The sequence below is a fragment of the Harpia harpyja genome, chromosome Z (assembly GCF_026419915.1).
Source record: "Harpia harpyja isolate bHarHar1 chromosome Z, bHarHar1 primary haplotype, whole genome shotgun sequence".
Taxonomy (NCBI): domain Eukaryota; kingdom Metazoa; phylum Chordata; class Aves; order Accipitriformes; family Accipitridae; genus Harpia; species Harpia harpyja.
Window position 1 is genome coordinate 106021965 of NC_068969.1, and position 22150 is coordinate 106044114.

Consider the following 22150-nt stretch of genomic DNA (forward strand, 5'->3'; position numbering starts at 1 on the left):
CTGGAAGGCTCCTCTGTAGCTGGAGAAACATAGCTCTTGCCTTCTAGAAGGTTGAAGATGTTAATTCACATCTTAAAGCCAGAGAACCTGTGAAATCATCAGGTCTGATATGACATATCAGCAGCTAGAGAATTTTGCCCTTCTATCCTATTTTAGCTTTATGCAAGTTATAGAGTTCATCTGGCTCTAGCTTGAAGTTGCTGATTTTTGTTCTGCCTCCTTCCACTAGCCCCTGGGAGCTCCTCTCTTCAGAGTCAGACCCAACCTCCTTTTAGGGACTCACACTGAATTTTCATGCATCTCCCCACTTTCCTATAGGATTCAAAAGTAATGAACCTGGAGTACTGAATCCAAACAACATCTGCCAGCTTCTCAAATACTAGGGTGGCACTAGCTATGGCACATAGGATGCTAAAGAGGAGCCATCAGTAGATACTGCAAATGCTTTGAGAACATTCCTATCAAGTCTTGGCTGTTTCTAAGCTGTCCTGCAATTTGTTATTCAGGTGGCTAATTTAGGATTTAAAATGTGGACTAACTTGGCTGAGCATTAAGAGGAGAGTTTCCTGAAGCATTAATTATACAGAATAGCTTGAAACTGAAGGCATGAAAATTGTATGATGACAATCTGCTGCTACTCAGCAGCTAATTCTTTGGGTTCCCTAAGCAGTGCTTCCCTCTGACACTCACCTCACATGCTTGACTTTGGATTAAAAAAAAATGTGCAGAAATGTTTTAAACTAGGCTTCCACAGCACTTCTAGACTCCAGCAGTGGGCAATGCGGTACAGCACCTTTGTGCCATGAGTTCATAACTCATGAAAAGCTAAGCAAAATAATGGACTGCAGAAAACCATCTCTCTTGAGCGAAATGAGAAAGGCTTATTCTGGTGTCAGGGACAGCACACAGAGCAGGCTGAAGTTTGCAGGAAAACTGCAGAGATGGGTAAAAAATGCAGGTTACATTAGTTTTTATAAGATAATGGATGAATAATTAAATAAATGGGGCCAAGTTCAGGCAAACACTAGCAATGAATCTATAGAGCCTGCTTTAGCACTGAGCTCAACTACAATCTCCTTTCTGTGGGTGTATCGGTGATGATTCAGAGGAATCAAAGGTTTCAAAAGGTATTCATGTACCCAATTTCCATCCACGACTCACCGCCCTATTCCACTGTTCATTATGCTTTTAATGCTACCTGCCACTCCATAAATGCTGCCTTTCCAAAACATGCTTCAGGAATATCTGAGAATGCTACTGAGCCAGAGTGAAGCTGTTTTGATCCTGTGAAATCAACACAGCTCAGAAAGGAAATAAAAGTATTAATTATAAATCCTAAAAATCATTTAAGATACTTCTTTCTGTGTGTGCCTGTGTGTATATGTATGTGTGCAAATATATATAACTGCCTTGAGATCTCAAGCACAGACCCAAGAGAATCCCTCCACAAAGAGCTCTCTCAAAGCTCTGCTGCTGTCCTTATTGTTTCTGACTAGTAATGTTCACAGACCACATGATGTCAACACAATAAACCCAGAGATGCTGGGCAATTTTTGCCATTTTGTGCCTTCTGAATACTACAGTTGGAAAAAGAATAAGAGAAGTGGGGGCAAAGGTACAATTCCTCATTTGAGGGAAAAAAATACTAAAAGAAGGCACTATATCAAGAAGCCCAATCTCAAGAAATAGTAGTGGGCAAGCACTTCTGTTCCATGTTAATGCCATTACACTGCAGGGTGACTATGGGTGAGCCCTGTCCCTTCGTTTCCCTTGCTGCAAAAGGGAGTAAGTGATATGGATTTCTATACGAGTGTGTTTTGGACCCACTGGCAAAGAGCACTAGGTAGCAGCAGTATTTCAAAGCTTTTCAGAGTTGTGCAGTGATATATAGCTACAGCTGTAGATGGAGATGGATCTGTGAATCAGAAGCAGATGAAGCCAAAGCACCCATTAACTGAAACCAATCCCCAAGGTCTGGCTTCACGCATGGTATGTCTAACATACCTGCCACAGGAACAATGGAATATTTGGTACCTAGTCCTCAACACCAACTTTGAGAACACAAAAAGGTGAACAGTTCAAGACAACCAGGACATACCGCTATGCTACTTTCTTACTCCCCCAAGGAAGCAGTTCCTTTTTGGGTAGAGCAGTCAGGATAATGCTTACTTTTGTGCAAGCTACTGTGTGATGTATAGATGAATATAAATCAAATCTGTCACAGAAAGTAAGAACTGCCCTTCCTGAAGAAGATAAAACCCATAGATGCATTTCCAGCAGCATGCTTGTCTACACATTCTATTTTCAAAGCTGTTGTCTCACCAATTGTTACTCTCTGGTCAGGTTCAACCTGTATCAGAAAAAGGACTACTCAAGAGTAGGACAAGACCTTGTTTACTCTAGCAAAACAGAGGACCTGGCAGGTTTCAAGTCAAGAAGCAAAGTACTACATAGTTACCCAGAGGGAAACCCCTGGGGATAGCAAATAATGCAGGCACCTAACACAACACAATTTATTTCTGGTGATCAGCGGCAGCCTAATGAAGTGAACAAGCAGCATTTGAAAAGAAAAGAAAAAAATCACTTCCAAAACCCAGCTTCCTAGCGTGTTTGCCACATTTCTTCCTGTATGTTTTATTGCTCACAGTCTGGGTTTCTCTCCCCTATTCTTCTTTTGATTCCACAGTACAGGGGAAATAGTGGATTCATTACCTCTGTTCTGCCTTACTTACACCTCCTGAGGAAGGTTTTAAATGGATTAAATCCATTTAAATGCATTTAAATGGTGCACATGGATTAAAACTTTATAAACCACTTCACAAATATTTCATCACAAGTTTATTTTTTCCTGAAAAATCAGCATTTAGCTACCACTGCTATTACAGCTAGGAGCATATAATGTTAGTTCTTGATGTAGGGTTCAGAAATTAGGATTGTTGAGATCACATGCGAAATAACGACAGCAGTTTTCCTTGCCTCGTGGTGTAAATCTATTTGTTGAGATTTTTGCCACTTCATAGAACTCTGCCACTGTGCACAAGAAAGATTTGAAACAGCAATACAGGCAAGAACTGAGCTGCCCATTAGCAAAGCTGACTTTCCTCTTGGCATACAGGTCATAGCACAGGCTCTACCACAACACAACCAAAGAAAATGCACTTAGGCTTTGAAAATAATTTTTTCCTAACATCAGCATCAGCAGCCTTTTCTTCATCTTCCCGAATCTTGAAAAGCAATGAAAAAAGAAGAGAAAAAAAAGATACATGGATTATATCAGAACAGAAATGGTGATATGAGGGAGGAAAACCTTATTTCTGTAAAAATGGCCATCACAGAACAAATGGACACGTCTGAGTATGCAACAAAGCGTAAGTACAGAACTCTTTATTTGCATGTCTGCAATATATTAGATATTGGACATATAGTTCCAAAGGTACTGTCCCACATTTATATGCCACATAAAACGGTTCGATGTCAACAGTTCTCAGACCTATCTGTCTTTCTTCAGAGTTGTGAAACTACCAGCCATGCCCACATCCAGCCCACGTGAGCACAGTATGTAACCTTTTATTTCCTTCTCCATGCTATTCTGTGCTTCAAAACATTCACTCCTGCATCTTATGATAAATTTAGTTGAAAAGGCTTCAGGCATGGCTGTCCCCTCACACTTATTACAGTGCCAGGTGTCATGGGGCTCTCCTTATGACTGCAGTCTTCAAGAACCAGTATGATGCAAATAACCTAGTAACAGTGCAGTAGAACTGAGTAATACTCAGTCCCTTAGTGCTCTTACCTCTTTACCACCCATGGCTTCAAACATCTTCTCTAGCTGCACCCTCAGTTGTTGGATGTTATTCATCAGGATGCAGGGCTGAAGGGACAAAAGCAGGTGCCTGTTACTGCTCAGGATGCCAACACATTTTCACCACTGGTAGAGTCTGTGCCTCAACACCCTTCCCCAAGTACCAGCAGATCTGAGGGTCAAACAGGAGGTAGGGCATGCACAGATTTCAGCACTCAAATGTAAAAGAGAAAAGTCATTTTTAGTCCAGCTTGAAATGGAATGGCCAGTTATAGAATCCCCAGATCAGGATATCTCTGCTGTTGTATTTTTCTCCTCAGCTCTATCACAAACAGAGAACAACCTGACAAGAAATCAGTCTCAGGACAAGGCCCAACTCTCTGCAGCTCCTGCCATGCCCTGCAAGAGTGCAAGCTGTGTCACCTTCAGTCTCTTAATGCTGCAATGTACTACTGTGAATGGTGTACATCCCAGATGAGAAGGGGAACTGCTAGCCAAATCTGCATTCAGAGACACATGCGGGTCCTGCCAGGCCAAGCCCGAGAGCAACACTCAAGGGCAGCCTGAGCAATAGACTCTTCCCTCTGCAGTTGCATCCCCAATACAGGTGTGGGTGATAGCAAAACCAGCATGGGACAGACCCAGGGTTCAAAAATGTAAGGCCCTGTTTTATTTAATATGTAGAATTTTACTGAATTCAGGATTAAACAGCAAGATAATTAGATGGAGACAACTGTAAACCAAGAGTGCTGCTAAGCACCAGATCTACAGACCAATCTGTGCCCATTTTAAACTGTTTTTTAATCACCTCTGTGACACACAGACTGGCAGAGTGGAAGTTAATTTCAAGGGGACCTGACAGCCTCCAAACCCCACAGATCAACTTCAGGACCTAGTTTTATTCTACAGCCAAGCCAGAATTCAATCTGCAAAAGCACACAAATGATGATAAAAACAATACTGAAGATATTTACTCCACCAACATGGTCAGGTGCAATGTGAGCAACTCGGTTTCATCAGGACAATTATGTGATTCCTCAGGGCAGAAGAGAAGCTCAGCATGACTCACCAGTTTCTCCTTGGAACAGTAGGACTCAAAGCTCTTGGAGAGGATGTCAGCATACTGCATCAGCACTTTCCCAATAGTCTGCAAAGACAACATGTGAGCACTGTTACTTGTCCTCTATCACTGCAGGAGAACTCCAGGAAATAAAACGAAAGAAACATCATACTGTTTTGCATCCCACTAAGGAAAAGATAAACAGCTGGATGTTGAGGACATTACCTTAGCAAACCTCCTATTATAATGAGCCACAATGACAGGGTCTGGGCACTCAAGCTTCTTAATGATCTCAAAGCTCTGATTGAGCTGGGTGAAGACATCTACCACTGAGCAAGAGAACAGAGCATGCTCGGATGTTTGCTGGAACTAAAACAGAAGTACAAAGAGTCACTCTCAAATGGAAAGATCTGAAACACGCCCATTTCATGTCTCCATCATCTGCCACACTGGAGGCAGGACAACGTTACCAAAACCTACATCTTCCCCAGCATTAGTCAAAAGCTCTCCAAAATGCCCAGAGGAGCTAAATAGCCAATTCTGTTGGGTTATAAGTTTACTGTCCTTCACCAACTATACCACAACAAGCACCAAGGAAATGTAGCATGATGCTGGGACCCTTAATAAAATGCACAGCTTGCATATCAGTTAATGAGGAAAGGAGAGAGCAAAGAGCTTTTTTTAGATTTTCTTAAAATTTAGTTATTAAAGAGAATGCTTACATTAGCATCACAGACTACAGCACCAACAGTCACTGGACAAATGGGAAGGCTCTTGCTCTCCACCGGGAATACTCAGCAAATTAAGAATAAGATTACTCTGTCAGTGGATTAAGGTCACATTTTCACTGCATGATGAAGTACATGCAAAGTGCCTTATATTTCAATTACCTCTCACAAACACAGAGAGATGAGAGAGTACCAAGCCACTGGCTGACAGATTAACAGCAGCAGAACAGAACAGACATAAATGAATGATATGCACCTTGCTATTTAACAGCCCTCTGTGACCTGTAGAGAAAAGTCCTAAACTAAATGAGTATCCCAGTTGTTTAGCAAGCAAAAAGGGCTGCATCCTCCATTTGCATGACAGCTGAATTTAGTGTTGTTTGGTTCTGGGTACCGAAGGATATAGCGCCAAGTCCTCCACTCACAGTGACCTACATACCCCATCTTTTTTATCTCTCTCCAGAGCACCATGCAGGAATTCTAAGGAAACATCTTCATTTTCATCCAGCCACTGCATCACAAACTGCTCAAACCACCTGCAGGGGGGACAGGAAAGACAGCAAGTTACAGCAAGAAACAGAGCGCCCCAACCTGACTCAGACAGTGCTGCTGTTTCAGCAAGCCTTGTGAAAGCTTGCCACTGTTAGACGTCTGAATGCTGTTATCTGTGTGTGCAGCCGAAGTTCCCCAAAATACTCCTACCTGTACACAAGCCACTGGTGAGCAGGGCGTGTACCATCACTTGGGCTCAAACAGCAGAACACAGCCTAGCCCAGACTCTGCAGACTGTTGGTCCTGAGCTGATTTTGTCCTCCTCCCGTCTTTCCTTTTCCTTGGTACCTTCCCTTGAGCATCTTGGTTTTCCCCCTTGAGCATCACCTTTAACTTTGCATCATCTCAGAGCACTTTGTCTTCCGCTTTCACCCATGTGCTGGACAGGACAAAGGACACCTCCAAACACACTCTGTCTGCATGCCAAGAGAGACAGCACACTATCCTGCTGCCCATTTGGGTGTACCATATTTCACATGAAAGCTGCAAATGAGTATAAAGGGAGGAAAAGAAGCACCTGTTTTGCAGGGGCCTTCAGCCACTTTATCTGCAGATACAGACGTATTTCTGGAGTCCTAGGAGGGAGAATCAAGGCTAGTTTTCTCCACTTTAATCCTGCTCTCCCTTTCCCCAAGCCTTCTCTAGAACACCCTCTCTCACAGAACATTTCTATGGGCTGCTGATCTCACTGTGAAGATGCTTGGGTAAGATTAACTTCTGGTGATAGCACAGCACATCTGCTAGGTCTTGCAGGAAACTGGCCAGCCCTGTATGCAGTTCGCCACTGTTTTCTTTTAAAGAAGCACAGACTTAGTTCATGTTAAGTGTTGGACCAATAGCTTTGGAGCATGGTGTCCTGGTGTCAGCTGGGACAGAGTTAATTTTCATCCCAGTAGCTGGTACAGTGCTGTGTTTTGGATTTACTGTGAGAATAATGTTGATAACATACTGATGTTTTAGTTGTTGCTAAGTAGTGCTTACACTAAGTCAAGGATTTTTCAGTTTCCCATGTTCTGCCAGTAAGGAGGGGCGCAAGAAGCTGGGAGGGAGCATGGCCAGGACAGCTGACCTGTACTAGCCAAAGGAATATTCCATACCATATGACATCATGCTCAGTATATAAACTGGGGGCAGTTGGCTGGGAGGGGCGGGTCGCTGCTTGCAGACTGGCTGGGCATTGGTCAGCAGGCGGTGAGCAACTGCATTGTGCATCACTTGGTTTTTCTTGGGTTTCATTTCTCTTTTTTTGTTATTTTCCTTTTCATTACTACTATTATTATTTTTTTTTATTTTCGTTAAACTGTTCTTATGTCAACCCACGAGTTTTACTTTTTTCCAATTCTCCTCCCCGTCCCACCAGAGGTGGGGGAAAGGGGTGAGCGAGCAGCTGCTTGGTGCTTAGTCGCCAGCTGGAGTTAAACCACAACATGTAGTCAAGTCCCCAAAACAGGCAGGTACTAGAGGCAGGACAGCAAAGTTTGTCTCTGTTCCTTCTCCTCACTTAGGAGGATAAGCTAAATGGTAGAGCAGAATCCAAGATTCTGCTGAAACAGTGGCTGAAACAGCCACTGCTGTATCTCAAGGAGTTGCCTTACATGAGGTGGTGTCTGGAGCCACCTCCTACACTGAACAAAAGGCTTCTGCACAATCCCACCTTGGCCAAATAGGCAAGGTGAGAAGCGGCTTCAGTGATGGGTTCTTACAGCTGGTCATCCTTCTGTTCTCTGCTCTGTGGGACATATTCACATAGTACAAAACGCGGGGAGGGTGTGTCTGTTTAAGCAACAACATAGCACTTACATGTTTATTTAAATATCTGTCTAGGATTTGTTGTGTGTAAGTGCCAACAAACCACAGCTGAAGTAAGTCTTAATTTCAAATATTACTAAACAGCATTCAGAAATAAAGGAAAAAAGTGCCCATGTGTGATTTCAGTCCATACAAAAGATTATTACATGAGCTTCACAGAGTACAGCCTCCTCTAAACAGGCAGCTGTGCTCATAGACATTGTGCTAATTATGGGCTAAGTTTGCAAAGAACATGAAAGCATGTGCCAGACATGAGAGGGAGATCAAGAGCAAATTCACAGACAGAGCACACTAGATAGCCTTAAATACTCTCTACACTTTGAAATATATTGCTAATATTGGAAATTGTAACTGACGCAGTGTTAAATGCCAACAGCAACCTGTCTGTGCAGCCCTATTTAATATAGGCAGCAACAGTGGAACATTGTCACAGACATATGGACTTCCTGTATTCTGGAAAAATTCCTTTTGAATGGCACTTCAGGTTCCTACAAGTCAGCATATTTTGGAGTCTGCTGCAAGTTTCTTGAGCTTTCAACATTTTGTTTTAAACTACAACAGCGTATTTTATAGCAACAGCTCAATCCTTAGAAAAGAACTCAGGCAGTTTACAAGGAAGCAACTACACATCTTCCACCTGTTTCACAGTTCCCAGGCTGCAAGTTGCTGACTGCTTCACATATCATAGGTCCATGTACAAGGAGGATTACGTGTTTGTGCCAGAAGCCACAATTTTCAATCTGAGTAGAGCAACTTCCTGATTATCGTTCAACCTTAGTTATTGCACCACATTCATAAGAAAGGGCCATTCACTGTTGAGAACAATCATTGCCCATTTTTATGGCTACCATAAGTTGATACACAAAATCAAGCGGGTAGGTATTTCACTGTCTTACCAAATTGTCTAAACAAAGGTGGCAAGGCAAAAATGTAATGCTGAGTAGTTGCTGGTGGTGGTGGTGTGTTTGCTCCCCCTCCCAATAAAAAAAGCATCACCTCCCAAAAGAGGTTTAATACAAATGTTTAAGTGCAAAGTGAACCACTTAGGTCAGGAAATTCTGTAACTACATTTGTGAAGCCAGCCTCAACTTTGTCCTTTATTGGCTGGCAGGAAAACACAAGAGATACAAATCATCTATAAATACTTCCAGTCGCTGGGCACATTCAGGACCAAAATGTGCTTTGAGCTGTAACACAAACCTAGAGTCACCTTAGGCCAAATACCCCTTACAGTGTTTTACTCTCAGGTCTTGGGCTGCTGAGCAAGTGACGGGGCACTCTAGGCACTATGAAGGCAACGTATCCAAAACGATATTCAAAATTATCTAGCACAGAAACTAATAAAAATAATCTGATTTCATGCAGAAATAGCTTCAAAATGTGGTTATATGGCAAATATCTTCTTCCTTGTCTGCTTCAATTACTGATCTAGAAGCAAACACCGTAATGTCTCATGCACCAGCACACAAGGCAGAGGCTCACGGTGCTGCTTCAGAGACATTCTATGCTTGCAGGGGTCAGCACAGCCTGACTCAAGATGGCACAGACAACCTCTCCAAACGAGGTTTGCACAGAATATGCCTCAATCCTGCCTGCCAGGAAAGGGAGTGGTGCTTTGTGACTAAATGAAAGTTTACCTCTCTTGGTTGCACAACAGTAATGTAACACAAAAGACTGCAATTTCAGCTTGGCGATGAGCCTCGCTCCTGTGGTCTCAGACTTTACAGGTGAATTAATCTTGTTCGTTTGCTGTGTTGATGCATGTGGGTACCCAAGGAACATCCTGTGGGCCTTGGGAAGGGCAGAGGCAAGAAGGCAGGCAGGGTTTCAAAGACTAAAAGAATAAATACTATGTTTGATGCACTGAGCCAGAAGAATAAGACAGGATTTCAAAGGAAGGAATGCCTTCCCCTACCAGAGAGGAGGTAGTCTCCAGTAAAGCTACAATACTAGCTGCATGCTAACATCAGTATTAAAACAAAACATAGAACATTTATTTATACATCGAAAAAGCTAGGGGTTTTCGGAAACTGACACTTCACAGCTTTTAGCTGGCAGCTAAAAAGTGAAGAAAGGAAATTTTGAAGATCCACTTCCAGCTATGTTGCTACTTCAGTTTCAGAAACTGCTGCTGAATTTCAGAAAATAAGGGCAGTATAAAAACGTCAGCTCTAATACTTTGGAGACTTCACTTTATTCAATCATATCTCAAGGCTATCAGAAACATGGTTCCTCATTGTTTCAACATGAAAAGCAAGTTTGTGGATAGCCTCTTGTCTGTCGAGTAGACAGACAACTGAGCTGTTCTCTGGACAGCAGCAATTTAGTTTCATCTAAAGAGTTTACTGATGTGCAAACCTGATGCGTGGACTCCTTTGGTTAAGGAAGCTTCAAGACTAAAAATACTTGTGATGAAGCAAATCAAAGGACAAGAGCACATTGCTGTAATTGATACCAAGGGGATGTTTCATGACAGGTGAGGGTTATGGTTGAAATAAACATCACCTGTGTCTGACAATGTAGCTATTGTACTAAATACAAGTGAGGCAACAAAGCCAGCAGCTGCAAAGGTACATGAGCACTGAAGCTCTACCACAAAGGTCAGCAGAGCAGAACAGCCTGCAGAAGACTGCAGAATGAAACTGAGCATCATTATCCTGATTACACAGGATGAGAGATTAAGAAAATCTGATGGCTTGCCCGAGACTGCACTGACTCAGAGACACAGCCTCAGGGGCACAGCAAAGAGAACGGGACTTCTGAGACTGTTGCTCCAGCACCCTATTCACTGAGTTAATGCCTCTCACTGACCTGATTTCTTAAGCAAGACCCATAGCCCAAGCTAAGCAATTACACCAACTGCCTCAAGTCTTATTAGTATGCAGCTAGCACCAGGCTTGAGGGACTGTGTGCACCACAGGATGGGAAGCGAATTCAAAATGCCAAACTGGAAACAGTCCAAGCCAAGATGTTTTTTTCAGGAGGGGCAAGTGCAAAGTGCTGCATTTAGAGAGCAGTGAACAGTCATATACCAGATGGGAAGAACAGCTAGGTGGGACGCTCTGTTGAGGGTGCCTGGGAGCTGGCCTGTGGCCCACTGGAAGCATCACTAGTCAACAATACCACTGAAGAAAAAAAAAAACAAAAGGCTCCTATCAACCCAGCACGTGAGAGCAGCAGAACTGCCTGAAAGGCAATGCCAGGCAACGTCTAGATGAAACATCAGTATTTAAATCTGGGTGTTGTATGCACAGACACAGACCAGCTCGAGAGAGATGAGTAAACCTCACTTCCAAGGAAAGCTGGAAACAAACGGGAACCAGACTGGGAAGGGGCATGAGAAAAGCATTTTACTCTTGTAAAACAGGAACAATTTGTTCTCCATGCCCAGGCTGGTAGGACAGGATAGAACAAGTTCAAAGTGAAGCAAGAAATATTTGGCGGGGGAAAAAAGGGAGTGTGTTAAACCCCCAGACCCCAATGGAGGGGTAACAGTGAAGCACAGGAAAAAAAGCTGCTTGAAGGAGATGTGGAGCAACCATCACTGAAAGGTTCTGAAAACCAGTTAAACACTGGTCAGAAACAACACACCTGCTCTTGCCTTACACCAAGTGTGGGACTCCAGCTACAGTATTCTCTCCAGGTTGCTCAGACAACTTTTGGGGCTCATAAACCTTCTTCAGGTCTGAAATCCACTGCTGCTCTTTTAAAGTTAAATAAAAGTTGCGAACAATTGCTTAGAGCTTAAGAGCAACAGCTTATCTGATTTTTCTAACTAAACAACCTGGTCTTACTAAAAAAAAGAAAACATTATCTTTACTTACAAATCATGCTGTGTGTGTATACATATTACATTCATACACAAACATACAAACAGATAAAGCTGTATCTCTTAACACAAGAATGTAAGCATACATCCAGAAGTCTCCTGTTCAAGAATTGACCGAAGCCCACGCTGCAGGCATAAAGTGGCTTAAAGACTGTCTATGCCATTGTTAAAGCTTTTGAGATCTTGGGAGATACTGTACAATAAGGGATTGAATTGTGTCAGGGACAGTGGCACAGAACACCAGGGGGGACAAACATAGAATCATGCACATAAACACAGAAAATCAGGAGTGAAGAATAGTGTATCATGAAGGCAGCCACAGGAGAACCAAATGACTACCCTCAAGGTAACACAAGGAGACAGACAGTGGGGATTTACTATAGGAGACATAACACACTCACGCTGGATATTCAGGCACTTTTCCCTTGAAGGCAGGCAGATCACGAACATATTCATTGTACAGCCACTTCACTTTGAAGTGTAAATTCATATAGTCTGCACTTTTACACAGTCTGTGTTTCTCATGCTCTGTAAGGAAGGAAAAAAAGCAGTTAGGTCTGAATTTACCACTGTCACCGCATCAGGCACAGCAGGGTCTTATAAAGCATGTCTGCAGTATGCAGTGGTTTTGAGGATGAAGCACCTATAGTGCCACAAAATCTTCATGACACAGGATTCTGGCAGCAGGCAGGGGTTCTTGGTGGTTGACTGTTGGGGCTCTGCAATTTATTTCTGTAGCTCCAATTAATACTTCCACTTGTTAAAGATTTTTTGGTCAAAGAAATAAAAATAGAGCAATCTCTTACGGCCTTTCCATTTAACATGACAGTCCAGATTTCATCTTTGCAGGAAACAAATCAAGAAGAGCAAATCTGTTCATTCTTGGATATAAACAAAGGCAATACCAACATGTTACACTACATCCCCTAAGAGACAAGAGTGGAAAGCATCAAGTTCTTAAAGTGTCACAAGCAAGTTCAAACGAGTTACACAGGAGCTAGAGCCTTCCCTGATCCCCAGTTTGGAAAAATTCATGACACTTCTTTTTCAGAAGGCAACTGTTTTCTTACTTGTATTGCCTTCCTGAGCACAGTCCACTGAAGCAACCCGTACATATCTACCTGCTGCTGAGCCTCTTCCTCCTGCCACATCTTGTTATGTTTTTGTACCCAGCCTATGTCAGGACAATGCAGTTCTTCCCTGTATAACGCACATGCCTCCACAACACAACCCTTCCCACACATCTATGCTGCTAAAGCACTTGCCATACTCAGACCTATGTTTCTGCAGAGATCATCTCCCTAGACCACTGCTCCCCTTTCTCTCTCACAAGAGATGTATGTTCCATGCCTTTGCTCTCAAGGCCTTTCACAGCCTATGTCTATGCTACCGGCTTGCAGCAGTTGAGTCCCACCTCTGACCAGCCCACAATCCCCATTCTTAAACTACTTGTTAAGTTCTCCCAAAAGCATCTCAGTACCTTCTCCCAAGCCACCCCGCATGGGCTTACACAGGCAGCTCCTTCTGCTGTACTGCTCTACTTCAAAATCCTCCTTGAAAAGAATAAAATTAATTCCTTTTTCATGATGCTAAGAGGACTCCGCAGCTGGCTTTTGCCTGTGCTGCAATCCTGAATTATCAGCTGACCAATTCTGCACCGCTGCTCCCTAGTGCCACCTGTCCATATCCATCTCTTTCTTCTGCCAAGCTTCAACAGCATGAATACGCTTTGTGCCGGCCGCCTTTGTTCGCTCTAGCATCACAGCAAGCTGCTAGTCCATGACTACAGTGTGAGATATGAGACTGAGACATGATTTTGGCTTAGAGTCAGGGTTTTTTTCCCCAAATTTGACTTTAGACTCGTCTTCCTACCTTTTATGTGGTTACCTCATTATTGATGTAACTTTCCAATGGCATCACTCCTGACATGTAGACAGGATCCAACTATGTTAAAAAGTGGAAGTCTTTCTCTTAGCTTTGAATGGCTTTAATCTAAGACTTTAGCACATGTATCCAGTAACTTGGTAGATACATGCACACACGAGCAATACATGCTACAGATACTCATCAGCAGAAGATATGTCTTAATGATGTAAAATGGCCCCAGCCTTCTAGTCCAGTTACCTGACAGACAAGATTATCTTACAATATCATCATCTATTTGCACGTAAATGTGACTTCTTGCAGCTATTTCAAAACATTAAGAAACTTAAACATCTCTCTTGAAGCTTCAACAACATGCACAAGAAGTAAGGCCAAATAAATTATGAATTATCCAACTGAAAACACAAAACCCAAAGAACTTTTCATGCATAATTATTCCATAAGCCTTGTGAACTCCTAAGCAGTAGAACACTTCAGTGAGTTGTTTGCAAAACTCTGTAACACTGTAATACAGATTTCCTTCTAATTCACATGTAGCAGATCAACACAGATATAATCTCAAAAAAAAGAAACCCAACCTTTGTTTTAAAGAAATTAAAATGCCCAATATCTGAGAGACATAGTCCCCAGGGGTGATGGTTCGATGGACAAATTATTTTATATGTGCTACTATTTCACATGTACTATGATCCGCTACGGTCCACAGTGAATTTGCTTGTAGTGGTGCCAAGAAAAGTCTGTTCCTCTTTTACTTTAATAAATCTACTATCTTTCTTGAGCACTAAGGAAGTATGAGTGTACTCAGTGTCTGAACTGCTGACCTCCCTCAAGAACAGCTGTAAAAAAAAAAAAAAAAAAAAAAAAGCAAAGCTCTCTCCACAGATCTAAAACCAGAAACAAACACAGCAATAACTGTGCCCGCTTAGCTCCCTGTGAGAGTGAGGAAATCAATGGACAATTATAACTTCATTAACTTTGATATGTGCTGCCACTCAGGTGCTATTCCTGCATGGGGAAAGCGCTGTTCCTGCAGAGGGAAGGTCTGATTGGAGGTAAAAAGGACTCAAATCAGATTTATTTCCTCAAAACTAAGCAGTGCACTAAAAGCAAGTAATTTAAGCCTTTTCCTGGTTTTTAGGACATTTAAAACACTACTAAGTTGCAGAAGAGGAAGACGCAAAGCAGCCACAGAAGTGTAAGCCCAAGGACTGCTAGTAGGACTACCTAGCCATCTAAGCAGTAAAGAAGAGGCTTGACACCTAGGGGATAAAACTACAGGAAAGTAAAAGAAAGAAGGTCTTACCACCATAAAAGAGGACTTTACGTATGCGAAAGAAAGGTGGGGCTTTTGACAAAGAAAAGACAAAAGTGAACTATAACAGCTCAAACATGCTGGAGGACAAAGAAAGCCAACAAAGCCCCCAAACCCCTTCATCCCCAACAGTTCATACCATCTGCCTTCCCCCCTTCAATGGACCCTGCACAGTTTTGATCAGCTGCTTTCTCTGTAAAGGGAAATGGTTTAAGAGCACTTGAAGGTGACATGGAAACACATCAGCCAGAGGTATACTTTGAAAACCCATTTTAGAAAAAAATAAAGTGAAGAGTATGGGAGCCGTCAGTCTTAGCACATTTCTGTTCTGCTTTATAACCTGCTGGTTTTTAAAGAGCTTAGCGGCAGCAACAGCAGAAGAGTGCACAGGTATTTTGCAGCAACTGCTGTGCTTTATCCTGAAAAGACCACAGAGTTCTGTAAGTCTCTCACATTTCCTCAGCAGATTTCATCTGCAAGCAGTCTCCTCTGGAGAAGAGCTTTTAGGGTCACTGAGGCCATATTATTAAGGCATTAATAGGGAACTGCTTCCTAGCAGCACACTTTCTAATGTCATGTCCAGGTCTATTTTTCAGGCAGAGAACAGGACTTCCACCACATCCTTAATCCGTGCACTTTTTTTCTTGATTGTCAGCCTACTTTCCATAGGTTAATTTCTAGCAAATAATGCCAAATTTCTGCAAAAAAACTCTAATAGGTACTGAGGCTGTTGAAGTGTTAACACTTTAGACAGCCGGCATCTGTGTATGCATCTGATCCCCCTCCCCTTATTAGAAATGAGAATGCAGCAGAATGATTTATTTCAATCCTGCCCTCAAAGTCTACTCACTCTCTCTTCCTATCACAGATGCTTCCAATTTGCAACTCTCCTAATGCTGATGTGTCCAAAATAAGATGAAATGTTGTTGTAAAGGTTGACACTGACTTTCTATTACTGTCTTTTAATGTCTTCCCAGTAAAGGAAGAGCAGAAGCCCCCTTTGCTCAGGGTGTTTGTGCTTTCTGGGTCAGAGAGGTGAAGCTAACTGTATGACTTGGAAAATCATCCTCTACACACTACAGTGACTCCAGGGTAGCATAATCTTGCCAGCCAAGCCTGGGCCACACGACATGTCTATCTGATCTGTTTTACTCTTGGGTTTATGGGGAACAAGGGACACTTCTCAATGCCTTGTCCTGTATTGCCTTCGCCAGCAAGGAGGGAAGGGCCAGATGTGCTATTCATGGTGCCCTGAGCTGTCACTGCTTTGGGGGAGAGAGAAAACAAAACAAGCAGGGTAAATCCTGGAGCTTCTGCTGTGTCTCAAAAGCTGAGTCTCCTTAGGGGAGCTGAAGGCATAAGACAGGTCTGCAATGCACTTCCCTTCCAGCAGTCAAACACACAGCTGCCGTGACTATTGCTACCAGTGGCTGAACATATTTTAAATAGAAAATAGGTGTTTCATTTTTACAACTTGAACTTTTTACACATTAGCAATCTAACTCTTCAGAAGGTCCCCAAAGAACACATGCTGCAGCATCCACAGGCTAGCAAGACTTCTGGCTCTGAAGTCCCTAAGTACTGTATTCGAGGTACAAATTAGGATTTATATTGCCCTGCACAGGCTGCATAATGCAGACGGGGGTAAGCTCCAGCTGGGAGAGGCATGGTTAGCTGCCACCTGTAGGGAAAAAGGAGAACGACTCATACAGCCAGGCACTGCTCTCCAGCTCAGAAAAGCCATCTCCCACCTGAGCCTCCCAACTCTCTTCCACACTGCATATTGGAGAGCAACGTGGAAGAATCAGGCCGGAAGGAGGGAGGGGGCAGTTTCACGCAGCCAGGCCTGCACTCTTTCTACACCAAAGCCATTGCATGGCCTTTAAGCTAGAAGAAAATTGACTGCCACTGCAGAGTGAAAGAGCCAGAGATCCTCAAGCATCACCCCAGCCAGGAGGAAAGGTATAGAGTCACACATGAACTGGAGCTCTGACCTCAGCAGTTATTCTTCATCAGACATCATCTACATCTTAATGCCCGGGACCCAGCAAAGGGGCTATTGCCCAGAACCGCTCAGTGTATCGGGTACCATCAAAAAACAACTGGAGTGACTAGTCAGAACAAGAGTCTCCTTACAGCATATACCCTCCATTTCTGCAGCAGCAGTATGGTCTTCCAAGTTTTGTCTGCAGATCTCCTCATCACTGGCATAAAACTACAGGACACTAAAGCTAATATTAGCAACTACATCCAAAGTGCTAAAACTACAGTTAACAGATGAAAGTCTTTGCCTACTCACAACTATAAACTCTATCAAGGAGCATGAACTTACCACTTGGTGAGGTGAATGAGCTCATGTTATCCAGAACTTAGGAACAGAACATAAGGGGAAACACCATGAAGAAAGTTAGAAGCAAGTGTTATACTCTGGGTTCATGTGCACATACCTCCACAAAACAGGTTAGCTTTTGTTGCAGGGAGCTCCTGATGCATACAGATCTTGCAGCACAACAGAAATGTACCCAGGGATTACGGAGCCAAGAGCTGAGGACAGCAAATCTAATCATCATCCTTCACATCACTTATCTGTTTCCTTTAATTCTTTTTTTCCTTCATTTTAAAAAAATATGCAGTGAGCTAATCCAATCATCTGTATTTAAAACACATGTACTAAGGCCTGTAATGGAATTATTGTAGAGCTTGTTCTAAAGGTTATCTTCATAAGTTTCTGCAGAGCAAAGCAGTGAGGAATCACACTTGCTGCAAATAGAATTCTGCACCCTGAGGATTTCTTGAATATGTATTTGGAACAGACACACACCAACACAGACTCTATCATTGTTCAATCCTCCCGCAGGACTTTCACAGCTGGAGTACAAATACATGTACCATGCAGTTTTTCAGCTTTTGTTCAAAATGCAAACCCTTCCCTGTCCATCAGCTGCCTTTGTGACAACTTTTTTCACCAAGAAATACTTTAAAGAGGGATGCTCTTTCTGCAAGTATTTGCTATGCACTGATGAACTCACAGGTGGAAACTTCATGCCAAACCTTGTCTTAAGAAGCTCACAAGGACCAGAAGGATGTCAGGAAAAGCTAAAATAAGCCCAGATTCACCAGCGGAGACAGAGTCAAAAGGGACATGGTACAAGATGTGAACAGAGAAAACCTGGGAGGCAGAGTTAACCTGGTCACTGGCAATCAAATAGAGCCTTTAAAAGAGGAAAAAAAATCAGAGTCATGTCCCCTTTGACAGTCAAATTCACACACACAATCAGTAACCTTCTTGCAGGTGCATTTTGGATGAACTGGGAAAGGGAATCTTAGGAAAGACAGCAACTAGATCTGGAGATATCCAGTTCTCATGGCTGCTGATAAAGGAGAAAGATGTGGCACTTTCAACATGTAGAAGAGCAAACTGCATTATAAATTCCTAAGGGTGAGCGCACAGGGGTAAATAAGGACAAAATGGAAAGGGAAGCCAAAATGGTTTGCAGGAACAAACAGTTTCTAGGGAAAGTGAACATGGAGTTATCACAGTTGCCTTATCTCTAACACATGAGCAAGTAGTAACAGTCACTATAAAAGAGACTTAAGCATAGCTAGCATGTCTTAGTCCTTCTTCCCTTCTTCCCTGTTCTTACATCAACATGACCTCACAAGACAAAAGCACTGTGGGTTACAAGTGTATATAAAAACTTCCTAACACAGAAGTGAGAACATTCACCCAGACCTGCAGCCTACTATATTCAAGCCTAGAGCTAGCAAAGGGTGTCCCCTCACAGCACAGCCTCTACCCCTGTTGCACTGACACAGACTAAGACATAGACAGAGTCAATCTACTTACAGAGCAACCCCACAGACTGTTCCCAAAGCACAAAATGCAGGAAACTCTCTTACTAGGAGCAGTTTTTTGTAGCAGTCTAAAGTAAGAGTCTAATAGGCTGTCACTCCTATAAGTGAGCTTAGATCAATCTGTGGACAAATGGATCACGCATAATTTTGTGAGTGACCAAAAGCAGTAACTTGGCTTGGTTTTGGAATATGAATACAGCACTGGCACTTCTGTTTTATCACAATATCACCTTATAGATGATCATAAAGTCTGACCCTGCAAAATACTGGGAAAACAACTGCTACTGCAGCTGCAGAGGCAGTGGGAGCTGGATGCTCTCTGAACCTTGTAAGAAGATGATTACATTGTGCAAATGAATTTATGGAACTAAAACCAAGTTCAGAAACTGTAATCAACCATCAGAAGAGTACTGCAAGTAGCAGAATTCCTTTCCGGGAGTTTGCTGGGCTCCTGCATGCCTAACTCATTTTCAGAAACAGTAAAATTTTTCCTTTACCAGGAGTCTGGTGGAAATATGCAAAGATTAATTCAAAACGAAGATGCCTGCCACAGTATTTGTTCTAAGAGCATATTTATGCCAATGGCTTAGACTGTCTACACTGTATCATCCAGGGAACTACAGCCATGGCACAATCCAGAGTCCACCTACTTCTCCAGCCCCTTCTACTATTGTACATTGCAGAAAGAGGCTGCTGCTGATCTAAGCCATCGTATCCTCAGGCCAAAGTGAACTCTGATTTCAAACCAGCTGGGATGACAATAAACAGCTTGCAACACAGCCTGACACACAGGTCTAGAGCTCATGCAGATCTCAGCCTCAATTCTCACCCATAAAGCAGCTGTCCACAAACAAACCATTAGAAATCCCTGCTCCAAATAGTGGTGCTACTAATGTGCTTAAGCCTCATTTACATCAAATGAACGGAGGACAATAGATCAGCAACAAGTCAGCTGGCAGAAGTGGGTAATTCTCTTACCTTCCATGGCATATTTCATATCCTGGGCAAAAAGACTCCACATCACCTCTGCGCTGATCTTCCCAACAGCAAGCTCCTGAGGAAACCTGAGGGGACATTTAGGAAAGGCTTTGACATGTATCAGAGCAAAGGGCTCTTCTTTATTCAGCTCTGAGCTAAACTACAAGCTGAAAAGCTCAACATTACAGACGCTTCCTTCACCCTAGATAAATGAGCAGGTGGAAACTGGAGATCATGGACTGGACTCTGTGGCATAGATCAAATAACCTGAAAACAATACTGCTGTTGAAACTGGTTTTAACTCAGAAAGCCAGGATCTGGATGTGTCTCCTGGAAAAGATGCATACAATAATTCTGGGAATGTGATCTCAATGCCCTTGCACCATTTTCCCCTTTCTTGTCCATATTCCTTTCTTTTTTTCTTTTTCTTTTTTTCTAGGGTTACTAGGCTGGAAAGTAAACACTAATCAGGTGTCCCTGCTGTGTTAAATCAATGATCACTAAGGCATAATCCAGCTCTTTGTGTATAAAACCTTGTCAGATATCTCCCTCTCTCCTGTCCTGTGGGACTGTTGGAGGAGTATCCACCAGCTAAACAGACCAGTTTCAGGTTCATTTCCAATGCCGTGCCAACCCCACCCAATGCAATCTCCCAGTGCTGCACTGAACACCACATTCCTAAAACACAGCATAATGCGTTGTCACCATGGCACCACTGTGTGCATTAATGTGCATCCCAGAACTGCTCAACATCAGAAAAAACCAAAAGAACTCTCACCCCATTTTCAGGTGCCTCCCTGAGTTCAGGATTGTAATAATCAGGGTGTTTGTGCTCGAACGCCATCGTAACTGAACCTTTTGAAACTCTTCCATCCCAATCAAAAAGAGTTATTTATATAGACAGAGACAGATAAGACAGAAAGACAGACAGACAAGATAAGTACTTCTATAAATACACAAGTCACAGAAGAGATAGAAAGCAGTTTAACAAATAAAGCAGAGCACACAAAGACTAGCATTAGCCATGACATGGAAGATTCTTACTGATTTAAGACTGGGGTGTAAGAATTCTTGTCCTCTTCTATGATGGAAACTATCAAAGTGATGAGCTTGGGCCAGAAATCCAGGTTCCTGATGCTGGGGCCCTGTTCCTCAGGAGGAAGGTCCTGATTTTTGTTCTGGGAAGGAAGTCATTGGCAAACCAGTGTAAATTTAATGGGGAAAGAAAAAGCTGGCAAACGTAGATCACCACACAAACTCTACATGCTAATTACCTGTGGACCCTTTCTTCTGAAGAGCTCACAATTATTTATGTCTGCTGGTAACTTGTGTGATCTAATGCAAAACACAGTAACATGCCAAACCATATTGCTTACTGGTGGCCTCAAACTCAAATAATCCCTGTTTTGTCATTTTCCATGCCAAGAGCAGGTCAGGCTCCAGGCAATCTGCTGAGACATCATTTGCTCTAAGTTTGTTCCAAATACTTGCTTTTTAGGCACCTCAGTTGATTAATATATCCATGTTGATATGTGTGTGCACTCCTGCAGAGTGGCAAGTAGAGTGCCCTCAGATTTGAAAACAGTTTGTGTCTAGAGGTACCTCCTAAGCCCAGTGCAGGACACTGGCTGCTAGAAAACAGGATAAAATTTCACTGCTTGAGGTTTATCTATGCTGAAGACAGTTTTCTTGATCAGTCTACATTTGCTGTAATTGGCTTTTGCTCACTCAAAGCTGCATCAAACATTCCCTTCACAAATAACTCCTCATGAAATAAAGTAGCTGAGGCTGGCAAAACGAATTGTAATTAGTGTAAAACAATTATCATCCTCCGCTTACTAATTAGTGCTCATTAATTGATAACAACTTTTGTGCATTCAGAATATAACAAGTGACATAATTTTGCTTGTGTTGGCTTTCTATATCAACTAGTATTCTCATTATTATCTTAAGAAAATCAGAAACTTTGATTTCTGCCTGCTTATCAGCTACTCACAGGATCTGTCTGGTACTCGCGACTGTACAGCTCATGACAATTGTTGAAAATGTACTCATAGGTAGAGTTGAGGCAAGCTTTTACACAGTCCTTCACTACCTGGCTGGCTCGAGGTGGACTCTGCAGTTCTTGGACCTGGCAAGGAGACAGCAAAGAGAGTCAAACAAAGCACTGTTCATGAATCAAATGGGGAAAGAACAAGTCACCAGTTTGGGAACTACCCAGGACTTGGTGCTATCAGTGACCTGAAACCACGAATGGGTCGCTCTCCCCTGGCATAACACTGGGGACAGTGATAACACTAGTCCCCACAGGATCACTTGGACCATAAAAAAGATTTTGAAG

General features: G+C 42.7%; 1 protein-coding gene across 13 annotated transcripts in view; it reads right to left on the reverse strand.

The window, feature by feature from the left end:
• The window catches only part of UNC13B (unc-13 homolog B), a 223055-nt gene that overhangs the window by 31168 nt on the left and 169737 nt on the right, over nucleotides 1-22150 (reverse strand). For 7 of the 13 annotated variants that reach the window (XM_052776337.1, XM_052776339.1, XM_052776338.1 and 4 more), the window contains 8 exons: nucleotides 21806-21940; nucleotides 20854-20987; nucleotides 19810-19895; nucleotides 12182-12308; nucleotides 6030-6126; nucleotides 5088-5231; nucleotides 4872-4949; nucleotides 3794-3871 (listed from right to left, as the gene is read on the reverse strand). In XM_052776337.1, coding sequence (XP_052632297.1) covers nucleotides 3794-3871; nucleotides 4872-4949; nucleotides 5088-5231; nucleotides 6030-6126; nucleotides 12182-12308; nucleotides 19810-19895; nucleotides 20854-20987; nucleotides 21806-21940 — 879 coding nt within the window. Of the gene's footprint in view, nucleotides 1-3188; nucleotides 3225-3793; nucleotides 3872-4871; nucleotides 4950-5087; nucleotides 5232-6029; nucleotides 6127-12181; nucleotides 12309-14967; nucleotides 15010-17308; nucleotides 17345-19809; nucleotides 19896-20853; nucleotides 20988-21805; nucleotides 21941-22150 lie in introns of all 13 variants that reach the window. The other 6 variants (XM_052776327.1, XM_052776333.1, XM_052776329.1 and 3 more) reach the window with 3 other exon arrangements.